The following is a 20,219-nucleotide window of genomic DNA, read 5'->3' as shown; positions in this document are numbered from 1 at the left end:
AGGAGCCCCCCCCCCAATAACCCCAGCTGGGGGGAATCCTGTCGCGTTAAGGGGTGCAGCCGATCAACCGTTACGGGCCTGGTCGGACTCAGGGCACTGAACTACCACGGCCACGGGTTCACCAGCAACGTATAACCGCCCTCCCTCCAGTCGCGGTCAGTGAGAACTCTCACGGCTGGGAACACTGCGGTTAAGTGCAATTTATTACAGCAACAGGTACACGGGTGCTTTGCACTGCCGGCGATAAGCTGCTGTCTGCAGAAGCAAGCTAGCATGCATGGAAATACACGGGTGCACGGCCTGGAAATTAACGCGTTAAAAGGCTCAAAGACTCTATTGTAGAGGTTTCTAAGTATGCGTGCAGACACCCCGTATAACCAAGCGTTCAAATCGCACCCAAAGGCGTCCCAATGGGGGTGGAAGACAGGCTCAGTCCGTTGACCGATCCCAGGAGTCAGGAGGTCCTTGTGATTGTATATTCCCTCGTGGTGGTATTGCCCCTGACAATGGTATCTTCCCTAACATCCCATCTCTCTTCGGCCAATTTATATTCTGTCTTTTAGGTGGAGCTCGAGTGACTCTAGCCGAGCATATCTTAGTTATGATTGGTGAGAAGTTGCCCCGTCTCTGTTTCAAGGAATAGGCTCTGAGAAACTCAGAGCGTGTGCTCAGGGAAGGAGGGTTCCACCATGGGAGGCGGGCAGCATTTGGGATGGAAGTGCGTTTTGGTCCTAGTTACGACAGGCAATTACACCACAAGGTGTACCCAAAGGCTTCCTTTGGGAGAACTTTTTGATGGGAGAAAGCGGCACCGTACGTGTTGTCTAGGGTCCTACTTAGGGTTCGGCTCAGTGTTCGGTTCAGGGTTACGTTTAGGGTTGTTTGGAAAGAGAGAAGGCGCAGAGCCCTGTTGTGTGTGGGGTTGCGTAAAGGCTCCCCAGGGGAGTTCAGGTGTGCGGCGTTATTGCTTATTGTAATTAGGACCAAAGTACACTTCCATCCCAAATGCTGCTCATCTCCAAGGTGCGACCACCACTCCCTTATTTCCAGGCCGTGCACCCGTGTATTTCCATGCATGCTAGCTTGCTTCTGCAGACAGCAGCTTATCGCCGGCAGTGCAAAGCACCCGTGTACCTGTTGCTGTAATAAATTGCACTTAACCGCAGTGTTCCCAGCCGTGAGAGTTCTCACTGACCGCGACTGGAGGGAGGGCGGTTATACGTTGCTGGTGAACCCGTGGCCGTGGTAGTTCAGTGCCCTGAGTCCGACCAGGCCCGTAACGGTTGATCGGCTGCACCCCTTAACGCGACAGAAGTCCCCCCAGCAACCTCCAACCAGCTCAAGCCCCCCCCATAACCCCAACCGGGGGGAGCCCCCCCATAACCCTGACCCAGCAGCATCCACCCCATAACCCCAAGGGGGGGGGATTTCCCCCCCCCCCAATAACTGCAACCTGGGAGGAACCCCCCTCCCCCTAACCCCAAAGCAGGGGAATCCCCTCCAATAACCCCAAAGGGGGGGGGGGGGGAAAATGCCCCAAATAACCCAAACAGGGGGAAAGCCCCCCCAGATAATCCCAACCTGGGAGGAGCCTCACCCCCCTATAACACCCATCTGGGGCAGTGCCACCCCTCCCCCCCCCCCCACTTCATTGGGACCATTTTCCCCCTGGGCCTACTTTTTCCCCATCCCCTATACTTTTTCCCCAGAAGACCCCTGCCCCAATGGGTGCACTCTTCCCGCCCCCAATTCCCCTGAAGAGCATCTCCCCCCCCCAACCCTTTTCCCACCACCCCAGCCTCCTGTACCCCCCCCCCCCCAATAGGACCCACGGGACAGACACGAGGTTACAAATCCCAGAGCGAGGCTTTATTGGGCCCCAGCAAGGCGGGGGCAGTTATGGGCTGGGAGGGGGTCACAGAGCCCCCCCAGACCCCAGTACCGACCCCGCTCTGGGGCTCAACACAAATGCACACAAGAGACACGGAATAACTTAACCCCAGCTGCGTCTGTCGGGGGGGGGAGGGCTGGACAGAGAAGCCCCCCTGGGGGCTACAGCTGGGGGGGGGGGACACCACCTCCCCAGCAGGAAAATGCAGGCGGGGAAGGTGCAGAATGAGCCCCCCCTGTACTGCTTCAAGCAGAGGGAGAAGGCACGAGCCCCCAGCCCCGCATAGCACAAAGCTGGGGGGGGCCCCACGCCCAGAGCAAAGGGAGGGGGGAGAACTGGGCGGGGGGGGGGGCGGGGGCAAGTGTGTCCCGGCGTGCAAGGACGTGCCCCCACCTGGGGGACCCACGGGGGGAGGAGGAGGAGTGTCTGCACAGGACCCCAGGGGCAGAAGGCACTCAGTGGGGTGAGGACGCAGTGGGGAGGGGGGGGGGGTTTCGCCAAGGGGGGGCATTGCCCCCCCCCTCCCCCAAGCGTGCAAGGTGAGCGTGCGAAGCCAGCGCCGGGAGGCGGGCAGGGAGCGAGGTGCTTGTGCAAAGTAAACCCAAGAAGTCCTGGTGCTCCCCGGGGACTTGGGGGGGGGGGGGGGGGGTGCACTGTAGGGTGGGGGGGGCACGGGGAGGGGGGGGTCAGTAGTACTTGTCTGGCTCCTGCCAGTTCGTCACCCAGTGTTTCTTGCGGCGGTGGCGGGGGGGGGCCAGGAGGCCGGGGGGGCGGCAGCGCTGCTCCTGCCGGATCCTCACCGCGTGGTACTTGGGCATCACCCGGTAGTAGCGAGTCCGCTGGAAGAAGTCGCACTGGGGGGGGGGGGGGATAAAAAAAAAATTAAATAAAATTAGGGGGGGGAAAGGGGGTCAGCGTGGGGCTGGAAGAGGGAGTGGAGACGGCGGAGAGAGGCTGCGGAGGCAGCACAGAGCAGAGCCCCCAGCCTCTGGGGCGGGGGGGGGGGGGGGGCAGGTCCGGAGGGGCTGCGGGGAGCCCCCCCCCCTCAGAGCCCCCCCTGCGCCCTGTAGGGAGGAGCGGAGAGACTGGAGAAGAGGAAGAAGAGGAAGAAGAGGAGGACGGCCGCAGCCACCCCGGGGGCGCGGGGGCATTACCGGGCGGGTGGCGCGGGTGCTGGGGGGGGGGGCAGCGGGGTGGCTCCCCCCCCCCTGCTAGTAGTCATCCGTCAGCCGCTCCGTTTCAGACGGCTGGATCCGCATCTCCGCCTTCTGGCCCTTGGCTTCGTACATGGCCCGCGTGCTGGCCCGACGGAAGAAACCGCACTGCGGGGAGGAGGCGACACGGCTCAGGGGACCCGGGGGACCTGCAGACCCGGGGGGGGGACACACCCAGGTAGCCCCCCCCCCCCCAAAGGACGAAGAGGTGCCGTGGCACCGGGCGATTTCGGCTCCCCAAGTATTCGGCACCAGGAGAAGCTCACACGGGTCCGTCCCGCGAGCGTCCCGTGGTGGAGAACCACGAGACGAAGCCACGGGGTCAATGCACGGCTCTTGCACACCCCCCCCCCCCCTCCTCCACATGGAGGGGGGGGGGGGGGAGTCCCGGGTGCCCCCCCCTCACCTTCCACAGCAGCACGATGATCAGCCCCAGCAGCAGCAGCCCGGCCGCCACGGCCACCAGCACCAGCCACAGCGCGATCTCGGCCGGCTGCTCCTCCGTCAGCTCCGAGTCGACGTCCACGGAGAACTGGGAGAGCCCCCGAGAGCCTCGGTTGGGGTGGGGGGAAGCTCCCAGTGCTCCCAGTGCCCCCCCCCCCCCCCCCCCCCACTCCCTTCCCCAGCCCATCCCCGGCGAGGACTCACCCGCACCGTGTGGTTCTTCATGCTGATGGTGGGGACGTGGGTGCGGAGGAAGAGCGTGGCCGTGCCGTCCACTTTCACCCGGTCAAAGTTGCTGTAATCCTGGGGGCGCACAGACCGGGGGGGGGGGGGGGGGCGGGGATTGGGGCAGGGGACGGTGCTGAGACCCCGAGGACTCGGTGCTGGGGGGGGTGAGGTGGGGGGGGGCAGCCCGGCCCCGCTGCCCGCACTGACCTCAATGAAGGTGCTGTTCCACACCCGGGCACGGACACGGAAGGTGGTGGGGCGCTGGGTGTCGAGGAGGGGGCACTCGAACCAGACGCAGCGAGCGGTGCCCTGGGAGCAGCTCTGGGAGGGGGAGAGGGGCGCTCAGCGGGGTGCGCAGCGCCAGAGACCCCAGTCTGGTACGTGTGAGGTGTGCGTGACTACGGCGGGGTGCATGCTGTGCACGCGCAGTTTGGGGTCACCGCATGCACACACGCGCGGTTTGGGGTCACCCCAAACCCCTTCCTCTGCGCCCACAGCCCCCGCTCACCAGCAGCACCTCCGACTTGGCCTTCTTGGCGGTGGCCAGCGTGAGGGGGGGCTCCACAGGCTCGGCCGCCCCCAGCTCCCGTCTCTGCCGCGTCGGGGTCCTGTCCTCCAGCAGCTGGAGAGGAACCAAAAGACCCCACGACCCCCCCCATCAGAGCCCCCCCCCAGGCGTCTCCAGCCGGGCGAGGGGCCGAGCGGCAGCACCAGGCCACTCACCGTGAGGTTGAGGGGGTTGACGACCCCCCCGGGGGGCTGGCAGGTGCCGTTGCCGTCGATGAGGATCTCGGTGGGGTACAGGAGCCACTTCCCGTTGGGGACCTCGTAGGGCCACTCGAAGCCCAGCAGGATGGTGCCCAGGGCGCCCAGCGCCTCGCCCTTGGTGGACACCTGCGGGGAGCGTGGGTGGCATCGGGCGACGGAGCTGTCCCAGCCAACTCCCCCCCCCCCAGAATGTGTCCTCCCCCCCCTCCAAATCTCACCTGGAAGTCAAAGGCGAGGGCGCTGCCCACGTCCTGCTCGCTGCGCATGGCCGACTCGCCCACCACCACCCCGCTGAAGTGCGACTGGGTGTGCGAGGGGGCTCTGGAGACACGGGGGGGGGGGGGACACGTGGGGGTGTGAGGGAGTGCCCCGGGGCACGGCTGAGATGGGGTGGGGTGGGGGAGGACAAGGGGGGGGCTGCGCTCACACGGTCAGCGAGGACTGGATGCTGTAATCCACCAGCAGCTTGGCCAGCACGGGCTGCAGGTCCTCCTGGGTGCTCTGCCTGCCGACGCCACGCCGGGGTCAGCGGTGTGGGGAGCCCCCCCCCCCCAAGTGCCCAGCTTTGGGGTTCCCCATCCTGCCCAAGGAGCCCCCCCTCCGCTGCATCAAGGAGCTCCCCCCCAAACCCTTCCCGGAGCAGCAGCGCTGATGGATGCGATGCCACGACACCGGTGCCACGGGTGCGTTTCCACCAAGCGCAGGAGAAGCCCCCCCCATCCCTGCCAGCACCTTTTTCCCCCCACCCCAGGGATGCTCACGTGGACAGGTCGAGCCAGATCAGCACCTCCCGCGTGTCCAGCGCCATGCTGTTGACCTCGAAGGTGATGAGCAGCTCCAACTGCAACACCCGGGGCCGTGGAGCAGCTGGGAAGGACCCTCCCGAGACCCCAGCCCAGGCTCGGAGGGGTTTGGGGGGGGGGGGTTTGACACACACACACACACACACACACACGCTCACCCTCTGGTTCTTCTTGAAGGGGTTGCCCAGCTCGCACAGCACCGTCTCCTCCACGGAGGTGCAGGCACCACTCTGCAGAAGAAGAGAACATGAGAAAGGGCTTGGGACCCCCCCCGCCCCCCCAGGCCCTTGAGCCTCCCTCCCGGGGATGGGAGGACGCCCCCGTACCGGGCGGACGGAGGAGAAGAGCAGGTTGGGGGGCACGGTGATGCTGAGCTGGGCTTCGTGGGCGTCCTCGCCGTTGGAGTCGGTGCTGGGCGCGTTGGTGATGTTCACGCCCAGGTGGAGCTTGCGCAGGTCCCGGCTGTACTGCAGCACCTGCGTGCCGTTCAGCCTGCGCAGAGACCGGACCCGCTCAGCACAGGGGGGGCCACCAACCCACCCCCCCCCAAAAAAACGCCCCAGGTGGGACGGGGAACCCAGCACGGTCCAGGATAGGGACGCCGCGGCCAAGAGGTGGCTCAGCGTGGGCAGGAGAGGTGCTGGGGACCCCGGTGCTCACCTGGGCAGGAACTGATTCTGCTCGTTGATGAAGCCGCTCTGCATCTGGAGGTTGCTGTAGCACTTGTTGTCGGAGCCGCACTCCTTCTGGAACTCGATCTGAGGGGCAGGGGTGTCCCCACACGTCACGCCCCGTGCCCCCTCCCGTCCCCGCAGCCCGGTGGGCGCGGGCAGCCCACCTTGGTCTCGTTCTCGTGGGACTGGTCCTGGTTGAGGACGGGGAAGGCGTCGAGGGAGTGGGGACCCAGCTGGAAGCTCCTGGGCTTCTCCACCAGCGAGTAGTTCATGGAGAGCACGATGGGGTGCAGCTTGTCCCGGATGTTCTCCTGTGAGGGGGGGGCAGCAATTGCAGCAAAACCCCGCTATGCGCAGGCACAGCCTGCTCGCGAGACCCTACAACCCCACAGCCACCAACATTTCCACCTCTCCTCCCCTCCGCACCCCGGCGTCCCTCATCCCGTCTGCTCCTCGTCCCCTGGCTCCAGTGATGCACGCAGAGCAGCTTGCGGCGCACTGCCATGCACACGCGTGTGTACGTGCACACTCACCAGCAGCAGGAGTTCCTTGGATTCGCAGCGGGTCTCGGGCATGGGGAAGACACCGCGGTAGGTGGCCGAGTGCGTCCCCAAAAACCTCACCCTGGGGGGGTGCCGCTCCTTGTCCGCCTCCAGGACGTACTCCAGGGCTGCGAGGGGAGCAGAGCCGTGGGTGCCGCACGCTCGCGTGCCCCATTGCACACACACGATGCCTCCAGCACAACCCCTGGGTGCATGCACAGCACGTGCACACCCCCCCACGTATCAGCACACGTGTTTTAGTGCGTGCAAAACACACCCAAAACACCCCCCCAAAACACACGTGCACACCCCCCTGCATGCACGTTCCCCTCCGGGCACCCTTTCTGCACGCACCCTCGCACAAATGCACGTGCACGTGCCCCCAGCGCACCCCCCCCGTGCACTCACTGATCTTCTCGTTGTACTTGGGGTTGCCAGCGCTCTGGTTGTAGGCGAAGCAGACGGTCACCGTGATGCTGGGGTGGGGGGATAAGGGGTGGGTGAGCGGAGCCCCCGGCACCGTGCCGCGACCCCGGTGCCCGCTGTGCCGGGTCTCACCAGGAGCTGGGCGTGCAGCGGGTGGGATCCACCTTGCTGGGGGTGACGGTGAAGGTTTTGTCCAGGATGTTGAGCACGGGGCGAGCCCTGGGGTGGAGGCAGGGGGCTGCCTGAGCATCCCAACCCGGTCGCTCCCGTACCTGTCCCGCTGTCCCCGGAGATGCACCGTCCCCGGTCCCCGCGCCCCTACCTGAGCAGGGCCACCCTCTCCGCCAAGCTGCCCACCAGGAGGTCGGGGTAGGAGTTGCCGTCCACATCCAGGCCCCCGCTGAGCGAGTACCCGAAGGTCTGCATGCTGGCGGGGCCCAGGTCCGAGCCGCTGACCACCTGGGGAAGGGGGGGGCACCGGCACCCCATCAACCCCACGGATTTGGGGTTCGAGCCCCTGCGTCCCAGGCTGGAGGACAGGATGCTCAGAGGCAGCCCTGAGCCCCCTTCCATTTTTGGGGGGGGTGGGGTGGGGGGTCCGTACCTGGCTGGGTTTGGCCAGCAGCCCTCCTGCACTGCTGTGGTAGATGTAGACCTTGCCCGCCCCCTCGAACGGAGCCCCCACGGCGATGTCTGTGGGTGGCAGAGAGAGGTCAGCCCCACCGACGTGGGGTAGGGGCTGCCACAAAGCGCCTTGACACATCCGAGCTCCCCTCTTTAATTCCCCCCCCATGCCCAATTCCCACCCAGCCCCTCCAGAAGCTCCCCTCTCCCCCCCCAAAACAAGGTGCCCCCCATCCCCTTCTGCTCACCCCCAACCTCCCTGACCACCCCCCGAAGTGGGATCTCCCCTTACCAGAGGACCCCCGCACGCCCCCAAGAAGCAGCCCCACTGCCCCCCCAGCCCGGTGGCCCCCCGTCCCCTCACCCTGGAAGCCGTCCTGGTTGATATCCCCGATGCTGGCGATGGCGAAGCCGAAAGCGGAGTAGCTGGGGCCGGTGAGCACCAGGCTGGGGTCGGGCTGGAAGCCCCCCACCTCGTTCATGTACACGTAGACGGCTCCCCCCACCTCCTGCTTCCGCTGGAAGTAGTAGGGGGCTCCCACCACCAGGTCCTGCCACCTGTAGGGACAAGGGGACTGTGACACGGGCCGGTACCCCCCCCCATACCCCAACACCCCCCCAAGGGAAGGGGAGCCCCCCCTAAAATTGTTCAGAAGCCCCAGAAAGATGACTCTCCCCAAAAAGACCCCAAAGCAGGTGGGAAGACCCCCAGAGCCCAAAGCAGCATCCCCCCCATGCTGTGAGCCACAGAAATGCCTCTGAGCCTTGGGGGCTGCCCCAGGACAGACCCCAAACCCCCCCCCCAGGTCTCACCCATCGTTATTGAGGTCTGCCAGGGCCACGGCGCTGCCGAAGTAGGAGCCGACCTGGTGGCCACGGAGCACGCTGCTCTTCTCCAGGGTGTTCTGGGGGCTGGTGCTCAGCAGGTACACGGCGCCCGTGTGCTGGTACCGGGGGGCACCCGCCACCACCGTCACCGCGTCCTCCTGCAGCACGCCGCTGCCCACCTCCGCCGTGTACCCTGCAGCCAAGCCCCGCCGTGAGCCCGTGGCGCATCCCCAAAATCCCAGACCCCATGCCCCCCCCACCCCGTGATGCCCTCCAGCCCCCTCACGCCATCCCTGGGGTCTCCAAGCCCCCCTACACCCCACAGTGCTTTAGGAACCTCCACAATTCCCCCCTCCTCCAGGCCCCAAACCCTCTCCAGCCCCAGGAGGAACTGGGGGGGGCCCCGCACCGCGCTGCCCCCCACCTATGTAGGTGTTGCCGTTCTTCTCGTTGGGGTAGGAGAAGTCGTGCAGGTCCCACGTCTCCCGCTTCAGCATGTAGTTGGTACCTGCAACGGGGGGGGGGGTGGGGTGGGGTGGGGTGGGGAAGGTATCAGGGGGCACCCGCTCCCCTTGCACACCCACAAGCAAGCACGTGCATGGCCATACGCGTGCAAATGCACGCAGAGATGCTTCCGTGCAGCATTGCAGAGGCATGCACACGCGATGCACGGGGCACGTTGCACAAGCATGCAAACACACGCGGCTTAGTGCACGCACGCACTTTTGTACAACGAGCGTGTGCACGCTCAGACACACGTGTCCATGCTCCCCCGTGCAGGGATGCCACGTGGGAATACGGTCCCGGGGAAGCAGGAGGTCCTTGCACACCCCCAGCCCCAGACACACCTTGCCAGTTGTAGGCGCCGGGCGCCCCGAAATAAATGATGTTGGAGGTGAAGCCGGCGCTGGTGCCCATCTGGCACATGCCGGTCTCCTCCGCGTCCACGTTGGAGTTGCACATCTCGTTGTGGTACGTCTGCCACTCGTCGGTCAGGTCGAGGCGCAGGTCGTTGCCCCGCACGTAGCACCGGCCCACCATGCGCCGCTGGTCCTCGCTGCCCGACCACAGCACCCTGGTGTAGCGGTGGGCGCAAGCCTGCCGGGACACCCCTAAAAATGAGGTGGGGGGGGGGGGGGGATTCCTCCCCAGGGCGTAACCGCAGGGCTGGGGGTCCTCCCCAGGGAGTGACTGCGGGGCTGGGGGGCCCTGCCTTGATACAGGGCCGTATATATGGACAGCGCCCTGCTTCTGGTGCGCCATCGCAGCAGGATTGGGGGGGGGGGGGGCACGCACCCAGCTGCTGCCCCCCACCCGGGGGGTGAGCATCAGCCTGGCGCACCCCAGGGGGACAGCGGTCTGCGTGCTGTCACCCAAGCCAGGGGGACAGCGGGGAGGTGACAGCGGGGAGGTGATGGGGAGCCCCTGCAGTGGGGCTCTGCAGCCTCTCCTGTGCCAGCAGGGGGGGTGACACGGTTTGGGATGCAGGAATCACCCCCCCACACATATATACTACAACTCCCAGCATGCACTGCCACAGCAATCAACCTGCCCCCAAGCCCCCCCCCTGCACTGCATGCTGGGAGCTGTAGTCCCAGCCCCACGCAACCCACCCCCCAGCATCCCGATGCACCCCGATAAACCCACCCAGGCACAGGGCACCCCAGCACCCCACCAGCTCCTGGGGGCTCCCAGCTCTTGCTCTCCCCCCACGCTCACTCCAAAACCATCCCACGGCTGTACCCCCGTTTCCCACTGCCGGGTGGGGGGTGGGAACTGGGTTCACGTGTGCAGGAAAATGGGGTGCACACGTCGGGGCGGGGGGGGGGGGGCGGAAATGGGGTGGGCGTGCACTCACCAGCACCCTCCCAGCTGGCTGCCGCTGGCTGGCCACCGTCACCCCCAGCCACATGTCCTCGATGATGTATTTGTCCGGCTCACCTGGTCGAGGAAGACGCAGCGTGAGAAGCGGGGGACGGAACCCCCCCCCCCCGAGGCAGGGGAGGCTGGCGGGGGTGTCACGGGGTGGTTTTGGGGTGCTCGGGGCGCTCACGCACTCTTCAGCTCGATGTCGAGCCTCTGGCAGTCGCTGGTGGAGGCGGAGAGGGGGCAGGCGTAAACAGCGCCCGTCCTCGTGCCGTTCTGCGGGTCCTCATCTCGGGGCGCCCCGACCAGCAACCTGGGGGGCAGAGCAGGGGCTGGGGGGGCTGGCAGTGGTAACGGGGGGGGGGCATCACACCCAGCACACCCCAAATTGAGCAGGGCGCACCGAAGACCCCAAAGGGCACGGGAAACAAAGGGACGCAGGAACGCAGGACGCCCTCCTTGCACCCCCATACTCCAATCCGAGCCCCCCCAGGATATGGGGGAAGAGCCTGCGCCCCCCCCCAGCCTGGCAGACAGCCCCCTGCCCGTGCCGGGGAAGCCAAGCGGGGGCCCCACGCGGGTAAACAGCCGCAGCCCTCCCCAGCCAACCTTTGAGCCGCCAGGGCTGCGGCACCGCAGCTGCGTCCCATCCGACAGCCTCGCCGCCCCCCCGAGCCGTGCCAGCCCAGGAATGCTGCGATAAACACGGCCCGGCCGGGGAGGGGGGATAGAGCTGGTGTGGGGGGGACACCAGCACACACGACCCCCCCACCCCCCAAGCCCAGCCCTGCTTGCATGAGCCTGGGCTTGTCCCACTCCATGTGGGGGTCCCGGGGCGCGCTTTTGGGGTGACTCAGGCCCCCGCGGGTCACTGAGTCACTGCGGTGCCACACCGAGGGGGGGCACACTGGCATGCCAGGGTGAATGCGTGTTTAATAAAAATGCAGAATAAAATGGCCCCCAGCACCCACCTGGAGCACCCCTCCATGCTGCGTCCCCCAGCCCAAGCAGCCCCCAAAACCCACCCAAACCCCACGGTGCCCAGGTAGGGGGGCGCGGGGGTACCGGGGGGCTTCGGGGACAACGGGAGGACGCGGGGGCTGCGGAAAGGCCAGGCCTTTCCGCCGGGAAGTCCCGAGGACAATGGCGAGGAGGAGGCACGGCCACGGGTGCCAGGGCAGGAAACGGCGTCCCCGAGCCTGGAGGGGGGGGGGGACACGCATGGGGGGACAGCGGTGCCCAGGTAGCCGGCGCATCCCGGCTGTCCCACGGAGGCATCCATGCACCGAGCCGGCCCGTTCTCAGCATCCCCACCATCCCATGGCCATCCCGAGCAGCTGCTGTGGGGATTTTTATTTTTTTTTTCGGGGGGGGGGGGGGGGGGGACAAACACAGAAAGAGAGAGGAGCGTGGCCCCAAGCTGGCACCGCGGCACCGTGCCGGCAGCGCGGGCGCGTCCGGGCAGCGCTCGCTGACTCAAAGCCCAGGCGCAGGAGGAATGCGGGGCCCCAGGCAGCCCCAGCCCCGGCACGCCGGGACAGGCACCGAGCCAGCGGGATGCTGCGAGGGGAGGGGGATAAAGGGGGGGGGGGGGGGTGAAAAGCTGCTCAGCCGCAGGAGAACCCCCCAAAAAGGGATGGAAATGGGGCCGGGGGTCAGCACCCCCCGGGATGCCCGCGTGCCCTGGGGACCCAGCGGGTGCAGTGGCGTTTTGTCCCGGGTGGCACAAAGGAGCTCGGCGCCCCAATTCCTGCCCACCCCCTTATTTTGGGAAGGGGGGGGTAGAACACAACAAGAGGGCACCGCTGCTCTCCGCTCACCTCCAAGGAAGTGACTCAGGGCTGTGACTCAGGGAGCCCAGGAGGCTCCTGCCAGCACCATGCCCCTCCTGGGGGTGCTGCTGACACCCTCCCCGGGGGGGGGGGGGCGTGGGGGGGCAAAGCGCCAGCCCCCTGCCTCCAGCCCAGGTTCCCCTGCAGCCGCCCACCCGCCAGGGAAATGCTCAGAGCTGGGGGGGTGCTCTTAGGATGCTGAGGGCTTTGGAGCCCCCCCCGGGGGGGGGTGGGTGGGCACGGGGCTGGTTGTGGCAGCAGTCCAAGCAAAAAGGGGGGGGGGGGGTCCCAGCCCAGGCGGGGGCCGGGATGGGGCTCAGCCAAGGCCTCGTGCTTGTCCTTTCCAGCCGATGGAGCAAGCTCAGGGATGGCCAAAGAGCAGCAAGGGGGGAGGCTGGGAAGGGAGGCAGGAATGCGGGAGGCCGTGCCCCCTCCTAATCCGCCCTGGTAAATGAAGGGGGGGCCCTCTGGACCCCACACAACAGCACCAACACCCTGGAGGGGGGGATAGGAGTGGTGTGGGGGCTGCAGCGTGGGGAGATGGGGCAAGCTGCGAGCTCGGCTCAGCCCCAAAGAGCTCAGCTCCCCCTTAACCCCCCCTCAAAGCTGGACAGACGCTATATACCCTGCTATAGCCCCCCCCAAAGACTAGCTACTCCGGGCCAGCCCCAACCCCCCCCCCCCTCACCAACCCATACCCGCCTCCGGTGCTGTTACATTACCATCAGGAAGGCGGGGGGGGGGGGGCTTTTACAATCCCCCTGTGCCCCCCCAGACAGCCCTGGTCAGCCAAATCCGCTGATGCAGGCGGCGCAGAGGAGGCGGGCGAGGGGGGGGGGCAGCGGCTCCAGCAGCATCCCCGGGAGCCAGGACGGCTCCAGCCCCTGCCAAGGCGCCGCAGCCCCCAGCGCCCCGGCAGCTCCCGACAGGCCCCGGCTGGTGGTGGTGGTGGTGGGGGGGGGGTGATGGGGAGTGTGGGGGGGTTGAGCTTGGTTCTGGCAAGGAGCGGAAAGACACGCGAGCACATTTCCTGAATTAGCAGAAGTCCCCGGAGGGAGGTTTTGGGGTTGGGGGGGGGAAAGGAGGAAAAGTGAAGAATTCACCCTGCTGCCAGCCGGGAGCTTCTGCTCGTGGCTCTGCCCCCATCCCTGCTCCCCCGGGAGGGAAACTGAGGCAGGGGGGTGGGCAGATGTAGGTGCTGCTGCATCCCTCCCCCCCCCCCCCCGTGCCTCGGTTTCCCTGCATTGCTCAGGAACCCCTGAGCCTGGCACCGCCGTGAGCCGGATCCCAGCGCCCGCGGGAGCGGCCGGGCTCAGCCCTCGGGGCCCGAAGGAGCTGCGTGCTCTCTGATAACGCCGCCGCTTCCAGCCAGCCTTCACCTGGCCCCAGGAGGAGCGAGCAAACAAACCTCGGCGGGGCTACGGGGCCGGGAAAGAAAAAAAACACGTCCCAGCCACCTCCGTGGGCACGGGGACACCGGGTCCTGCCGGCCACCACCCCGCAGGGAAGGGTCCCCCAAGGACACCCAGCTCCGCAGGGGGGTCTGCTGAAGGTGACGATGGCAGCGGGGTGAGGACGGGCAGCGGAGCACCCCGAAACCTCTCCGGGAGCCCCGTGGCAGGGAGGAGCGGGGCAGGAAGCGTCCCCTTCCTGTCCCCACCCTGCACGCACCTGCACTTTGGAGCCGGCGGCAAGCAAAGGGCACGGCCGAGGCACCAACGCCCCGGTGATACCCGGCACCGGGGGGCCGGGGACGGGGTGTCCCCCCCCCCCCGGCAGGGCTGCAGCCCCGACCGCAGACACCCCGGGAGGAAGCTGGTGGCTGTCACCGGGCTGCAGGAGGGCAGGGAGCGGTGGCAACGCCTGCCTCGGTCTCACCACATCCGCACCAAGCAAAGGTTGGATCCTGCTGGGTGCAAGCCGGGGGGGGGGGGCAGGCAGCACCCCCCTGAGCAGGAGCAGGGCTGGGGGCGGCTCTCAGGATTCGGGTATTTCACTCAAGACGCAGGTTCCTCCCCAAAACCTGCCCGCACTCGCCCCAGCCGCCCGCACGTGAACACCGCGGGGAAGCGGAGTCGCGCTCGGCATCCCGCAGCCCCCTCCTCGCTCCCAAGGGGGTGGCAAAGCCCCCCCAGGGCTGCAAAGCCCCCCAGGATTTCACACCCCAAACCTCGGGGGGGACCACAAAACCGGGCTCCAGACACCATACAAGGGACCCCGTCGGGGACAAAGTGACAGTCACCATCACCGCACGGGCCCCTCTGCCCCCACATCCCCTCCACCTCACCATTGGGGACCCCCCCAAGGACCACCAGCTCCTGCACCCCTGTCCCGCTTCCCAGGGACAGCGACGGAGCCATCCCACGGCGGGTGAGTTGCTGAAATGCATCCGTGGTATTCGGAGCACGCACCCCAGCTGGTCTGCCACCAGTGTCCCCCCCCCCCAAAAAAAAACAGGCACAGGGAGCCCCTGGGTGTTACCCCATGGGTGCCCCCAGGCGAGGAAAACCCAGCCCGTGCTGCCTGCCTGCCCCGAGCGCCTGCAGCAAGGTAGCTGCCAGCAGGAGGGATTTGGGGACACGGTCTGGGGGTTTGGGGATGGATTTAGGGTTTGCTCGGGGACAGATGTAGGGTTTGTTTGGGGAGCATTGGAAAAAAGGGGGGTTGCTGAGGGCTGAGCTGAGGGAATTGCAGCCCGCGGGTTCCCGCAGTGGGATGGGACCCGGCGTTGCTCCATATGGGATGGGGGGGTCAGGGAGGGGGCCGCAGGTAGGGCTGAGGAGGGGACAGTCCCTGCCCCATGGCACCGGGCTGCTGGGACGCGGCCACACCAGGTGCTCAGCACCAGGGTGCTGCTGCTCCAGGTGGGACCGGGACATCCCCACGCTAACAAAGGGGCATGGAGCCACAGGGGAGGGATGAGCCACAGGGGAGGGATGAGCCCCCCCCCCCCTTGCCCTGATCTCAAGGCTCTGCCCCCCCCCAACACACCTGAACCCTCCTCCAGAGGCCCTACGTCTCCCCCCCAAACCACCCCAGGACCCCAAAATCTCTGCACACCCCTCACCCTCCCCACCCCCCCCTTAGCACCTAGGACCCCCCCCCCCCCCCAACGTCCCCCCCCCCTCCCAGGGGGCCCCCCAGGACCCCCTCAGGGCCTCCCCCAGGTGCACCCCAGGACCCCCCCCACCCTCCCACACCCGCCGGGCACCCCCCCCATCCCCCCCCATCCCCCCCCATCCCCCCCCAGTACCGTGCTGCCCCCCCCCCCCCACGCACAGGTACCGCTCCTGCCGCTCGCTCTGCCGGTGCAGCGCCACGGAGAAGCCGAAGAAGCCGCTGCGGGCGGCGCCCTCCTTGAGCACCGGGAAGGCGGTGTCGAGGTTGAAGGCGGCGGCGCGGAGCAGGGCGCCCAGCACCAGCACCCCCAGCACCCCGGGGTGCCGCGCCATGGCCGCCCCACCCCCCCCCAGGAACCGGCCCCGGGACTCGAACCCGGACCCCCCGGACCCCGACCCCCCGCTCCCGGACGCGCCGGTGCCGGTGCGCTGCGGGCGCGCGGGGCGGGGCAGGGCGAGGGCGTAGCCAGGAGGGGCGCGCGCGCGCGCCCTTCCGGGCACTCCCCTTAAAGGGGCCGCACGCCCCCGCACGCCCCCCACCCCTCCTCCTCCCGGCACCTGCGGAGGGAGGGGGCGCGCGGCGCATGCGCGAGGGTGTGGCGCGCGGGCACGGGGCGGGGAGCGGGGGGGTGGGGGGGGAGGAGGGCGCACACCTGGGTGTGCACACGGGAGTGCAAGGGGCAGCTTTACCGGCATGCACCTGGGCGCGCACATGCTGGCGCAAGCAGTCACCCATACCAGAATGCACCTGGGCGTGCACCCGCGTGTGCAAGTGACCACCTATACCAGCATGCGCCTGGGTATGCACACGTGTGCAAGCAGCCAGCCATACCAGAGTGCAAATGGGTGTGCACACACATGCGCAAGCGCTCGGCCATAGCAGAATGCACCTGGGCATGCACACACGTGTGCAAGCACACAGCTGTACCAGCATGCACTTGGGTGTGCAAGCAGCCAGCCATACAAGCACACACCTGGGTGTGTGCGCATGCCCGTGCAAGCACCCACTTGCGTGTGCACAGCCCATGTAATGACACACCGACGTGCACACACGCCCGTTCAAGCACACAGCTCGATGTGTGCACACACCCTTGCAATCACACACCTGTGCATGCACACACCCCTGCAACATGCACATGCGCACACTTGTGCAATCACACGCCTCTGCACGGCACAGGCCTGTGCATGCACACACACACTCCTGCACATGCACACGCCTCGGCGCACCCCCCCCCCCCCCCCCCCCGTTGCAATCACACAACTGCATGGGCACACTGCAGCTCCGTGCACACCTGTGCCCTGCGTGCACACGCAGGGACTTGCACACAGGGGCACGCGCAGCACGAAGAGGCAGGGCTGGGTGCACCCCCCCCCCGTGCCCACCCCTGCGGGGTGACCCCCCCCCCCCCCCCCCCCCCCCGGACAAGGCTCCCCAGGCTGAGCCCTCCAAGTCGGGACCTGCCCGGGATGGGACCCGCGCCCCCCCAGGATAAGCCCCCTCCAGGCAGGGCCAGGACCACCAACGCTGGGACCCCCCTTGGCGTGGGGACCCCCCTCCTCCCCCCAAATCCCCAGCCTGGCCACAGGGCAGGAGCAGCAGTAAATTATGGGGTGGCGGTGCCTCCCCCCCCCCCGCCCCCCCCCCGCAGGGTCCTACTGCTGCTGCATCCTGGGGGCTCCGCCGCGGCTGCAGGGGTGGGGGGAAACTGAGGCAGGAGGGGTTGGGGCTCAGCGTCCGCTGGGAGGTCCGAGGGGCTTTGGGGGGGTGGGGGGGTGGGGGGGCGAGAAAATCCCCGGCCTCCCACGGCGGCTCCCGGCTGCCCAGGAACGCCGGGAATGTGCCGGCTCCGTGCCCGGTGCCGGCTCCCCTCCCGCGGGCTCCCTGCCCGGTACCGGCTCCTGGGAGCCTCCCACCCATGGGGGCTGCGGCACCGGCTGGGGGGGGAGGGGGGGGGGGGCACCCGAGGGACCTTCCCTGCTCCCGCAGCCTCAATGCGGGGGTCTTAGGGGTGTGGGGGGGGAGGGGGCGCGGCCCAGTCTTGTCCCCCCAGCCCCGAGGAGGACAGAAGCGGAGGCCGCCTTGGGCCTCGAGGCTTGTTTGTGCCGACGGAGGCCAAATTCCTGCCTGGGAATTGCTCAACACCCCCCCCACCCCCCCATCCCCCCCCCTTACCCCGAGCGCTTCCCGGGGGCGTCGTGTGCTCGGGATGGATGGACGGGCCGGACAGACGGACAGACCGGACAGGACAGACGGACAACAACCCCCACCCCCCCCCCACCCCAGCCGAGGGCAGGAGGCCAAGCCTGAGCCTCCACGGTGCGCCCGTGGCGTCACCCCGGCGAGGCGAGGTGCCGGCGGTGGCCGTGTCCCCTCCCGGTGTCCCCGAGCAGGCCGAGGTCACCGGGGACGGGGGGGGGCCTGGCGCCGCTCCCACCCGTGCCAGGAAACCCGTCCCTTCGGCCGGGAACGGGGCGCAGGATGTCCTGTCCCCCCCCACGCCCCCCCCCCCCACGCCCCGTGCCCCTCTTGTCACCCGCTCCCCGGTGTCACCGGAAAGTGTGACGGCACCGGGGACCGGCTGGCACCGTGGCACTGCCCTGCCAGCACCGGGACCTGGCACCGTGTCCCCCACCCCCTGTCCCCCCTCCCCTGTCCCCCACCCCCCTGTCCCTTGTCCCCGATCCCTGCCTTTGGGTCATTTTGGGGTGAGGCGGACCCAAAGGAGGGATGTTTGCACCCAAAGGGAGGTGTGAGCACCCAGGGAAGGGTGCTGGCACCCAAAGGGGGGATGCTTACACCTGGGGGGAGGGGGGTGTATTATCCCCCAGGGAAGGTATTATGGCCACTGAGGAGGGTGTTGAGTCTCGGGGGGGTGTCAGCACCCAAAGGGGGGGGTGAGCACCCAAAGGGGGGTGGGTGTCAGAACGCAAAGGGGGGTGTCAGCACCCAAAGGCGGGGTGTGAGCACCCAAAACGCCGCTAGATGGAGCCGTCCGACCAAGGATGCCGCTGGGGTGGGGGCAGCGCGGGTCGGCCCGCCCTGGCGCCCCCCCCCCCGCCGCTCCCCGTCCCCGCCGCTGGGACAGGAGGGGGGGACACCAGGGGACCCCCGGCGGCATCGCTGGGCTCGGGGGGGCGGGGGGTCGTTTCAATCGGGGCACCTTGGGGACCCTCCCTAGCTTGTGGGGGGTACAGGGGACAATATGGGGGGGGGTTGGCTTCGAGGCCAGCCCTGCCTGGTTTGTGCCCCCCCCCACCCCCCGTGCACCTCCTTTTGCAGAGACCCCCGGTACCCCAATTAAGCCACTTCTAAGCCGCTTCCAATTAAGCCACCCACTTCTGCCAGGTTTGGGCACCCAAACTGGACCCCCGCCCCCCCCTCTCCGTGCTATCCACGAGCTCCCCAGTTTGGGGCTTCGGCAGGAGCCAGCCTGGCCGAGCAGCCTTCGGCAGTCGCAGGCACCAGTGTCTCCCAGTCCCAAACTGGTTCGGGACTGAACAGACCTGCTCCCTGTTTGCACCGTGCTCCTGAGCTGCCTTCGCTGCTCGGCCTGCAGCTCTCCAAGCAGGTCTCCGACCGGCTTTTCCTGCCTCAGGACCCATTTCGGGGCAGAAACCAGCCCCAGTGACCGGCCGGCTGGTGGGACAGCCGGGCTGGGGACCTGGGGATGTCCCAGCGGCTCCCCCGGGACCTTGGGAACCTCCCCAGGGAGGCCCTCGCGCAGCTCCGAGCAGGACGGACGGCAGGGCCGGGCTTGTCCTAGACATTTCTGTCCCCTCGGAATTAATTCCTCAATCTCAAATTACAGTTCCCATGCGGGGAGGTGAGCCCGTGCCTCCAGACACAGCTTTGGGGTCACGCTTGTGCTTCCCATCACGGCCGGCTGCTTCCCCCTGGAGCTGATCTCTGCTCCTGTTGTACTCTAGTTTGTGCTATTTCTAGTCTATTATTCTCCGCTTTACTTCTATTCTACTGTTTTACTTCTATTCTACACCACTTCTACACCACTTCTACATCACTTCTATTCTATTCTATTCTATTCTATTCTATTCTATTCTATTCTATTCTATTCTATCCTATCCTATCCTATCCTATCCTATCCTACCCTGTTCTATCCTGTTCTATCCTATCCTATTCTAAATTCTAATTATTTTCAAATCCTATTCTATTCTTCTTTTCAAATCTTATTCTATTCTTCTTTTCAAATTCTATTTTATTCTATGTATTCTACTTCTATTCTTAACCCATCCCATCCCAATTATTCCGTCCCGTCCCATTCCCAATTTCTATAATTTCACCAATTTTCTCATTCTCCCCCCTCCGCCCCCCATCCCGGTGCCCGACTCGGTGGCGGCGGGGCCGGGACTCGAACCCGCGGCCCCCGGACCGCGCAGTGCCCGCGGCGGCCGCCTGGTGGCGCCATTGGACCGCGCTGCGCGGCGGCGGGGGGGGCACCCGGGGGCTGGGGGGGGGGGCAGTGCCTGTGGGGGGGGGCCCCCAGGGGGGGGTTGGGGTGGCAAATTTTTCATTTAACAACACAAAAGCCCCAGTCAGGCTTAAGAATCTGCTCCCCCCCCCCCCAAGCCCCCCAGCCACTTTTCTTAGGGTCAGGAACCTGCCAGGAGAGGTAGAGACCCCCCACCAAAATAAAAGACCCCCAATCCCATCCCCCCTCTATTCCCCTTCCTGCTGGGGGGCTGGGGGGGCTGGGGGTAGCCCTGTGGGTGGACAAGGGTGGCAGGGCCTCGCCTGGGGGGCCTGGGCTGGGTGACGCTGCGGGGGGGCTTTTAGGGCAGCGGGGGGGTCAGGACCCTGAGTGGGACTGGGAGGGGGGCGCGGAGCCCGCGGGTGGGCAGCCCTGGGATGGGGACTTGGCACCGAGGTCCCCCTGGTGCAGGAGAGGCAGGGGGTGGAGAGCAAGTTTTGGGGTCCGGGGGGCTGTGCCATGGGGAGGGGGCT

The 20,219-nt window shown here is 67.1% G+C and overlaps 1 protein-coding gene across 2 annotated transcripts; it reads right to left on the bottom strand.

Annotated features, from left to right (window-relative positions):
* Window positions 1-1,847: 1,847 nt before the first annotated feature.
* On the bottom strand, window positions 1,848-15,721 carry ITGA3 (integrin subunit alpha 3). 2 transcript variants are annotated; one of them, XR_005814597.1, is made up of 26 exons: window positions 15,420-15,720; window positions 10,500-10,621; window positions 10,301-10,383; window positions 9,291-9,540; window positions 8,867-8,950; window positions 8,428-8,635; window positions 7,979-8,172; window positions 7,595-7,683; window positions 7,313-7,449; window positions 7,123-7,209; window positions 6,973-7,040; window positions 6,556-6,692; window positions 6,187-6,333; window positions 6,009-6,106; window positions 5,675-5,840; window positions 5,507-5,578; window positions 5,307-5,386; window positions 4,973-5,050; window positions 4,764-4,866; window positions 4,501-4,671; window positions 4,286-4,399; window positions 3,985-4,098; window positions 3,754-3,852; window positions 3,512-3,637; window positions 3,046-3,213; window positions 2,612-2,745 (listed from the first exon to the last, which is right to left on the bottom strand). XR_005814597.1 is itself a non-coding variant. In XM_040536575.1 (25 exons), exons 1-25 carry the CDS (start codon window positions 15,590-15,592, stop codon window positions 2,578-2,580), a joined length of 3,168 nt encoding a protein of 1,055 aa, XP_040392509.1. In that variant the 5' UTR covers window positions 15,593-15,721; the 3' UTR covers window positions 1,848-2,577. The 2 variants fall into 2 exon arrangements, 1 of the variants encoding a protein (XP_040392509.1); XM_040536575.1 differs by lacking the exon at window positions 3,046-3,213 and having other exon boundaries at window positions 1,848-2,745; window positions 15,420-15,721.
* Between the last annotated feature and the right edge of the window lie 4,498 nt (window positions 15,722-20,219).

Source organism: Cygnus olor, chromosome 25 (assembly GCF_009769625.2).
Source record: "Cygnus olor isolate bCygOlo1 chromosome 25, bCygOlo1.pri.v2, whole genome shotgun sequence".
NCBI lineage: Eukaryota > Metazoa > Chordata > Aves > Anseriformes > Anatidae > Cygnus > Cygnus olor.
Note: the sequence above shows the minus strand (reverse complement) of the source record. Positions and strands in the feature narration are given on the sequence as shown.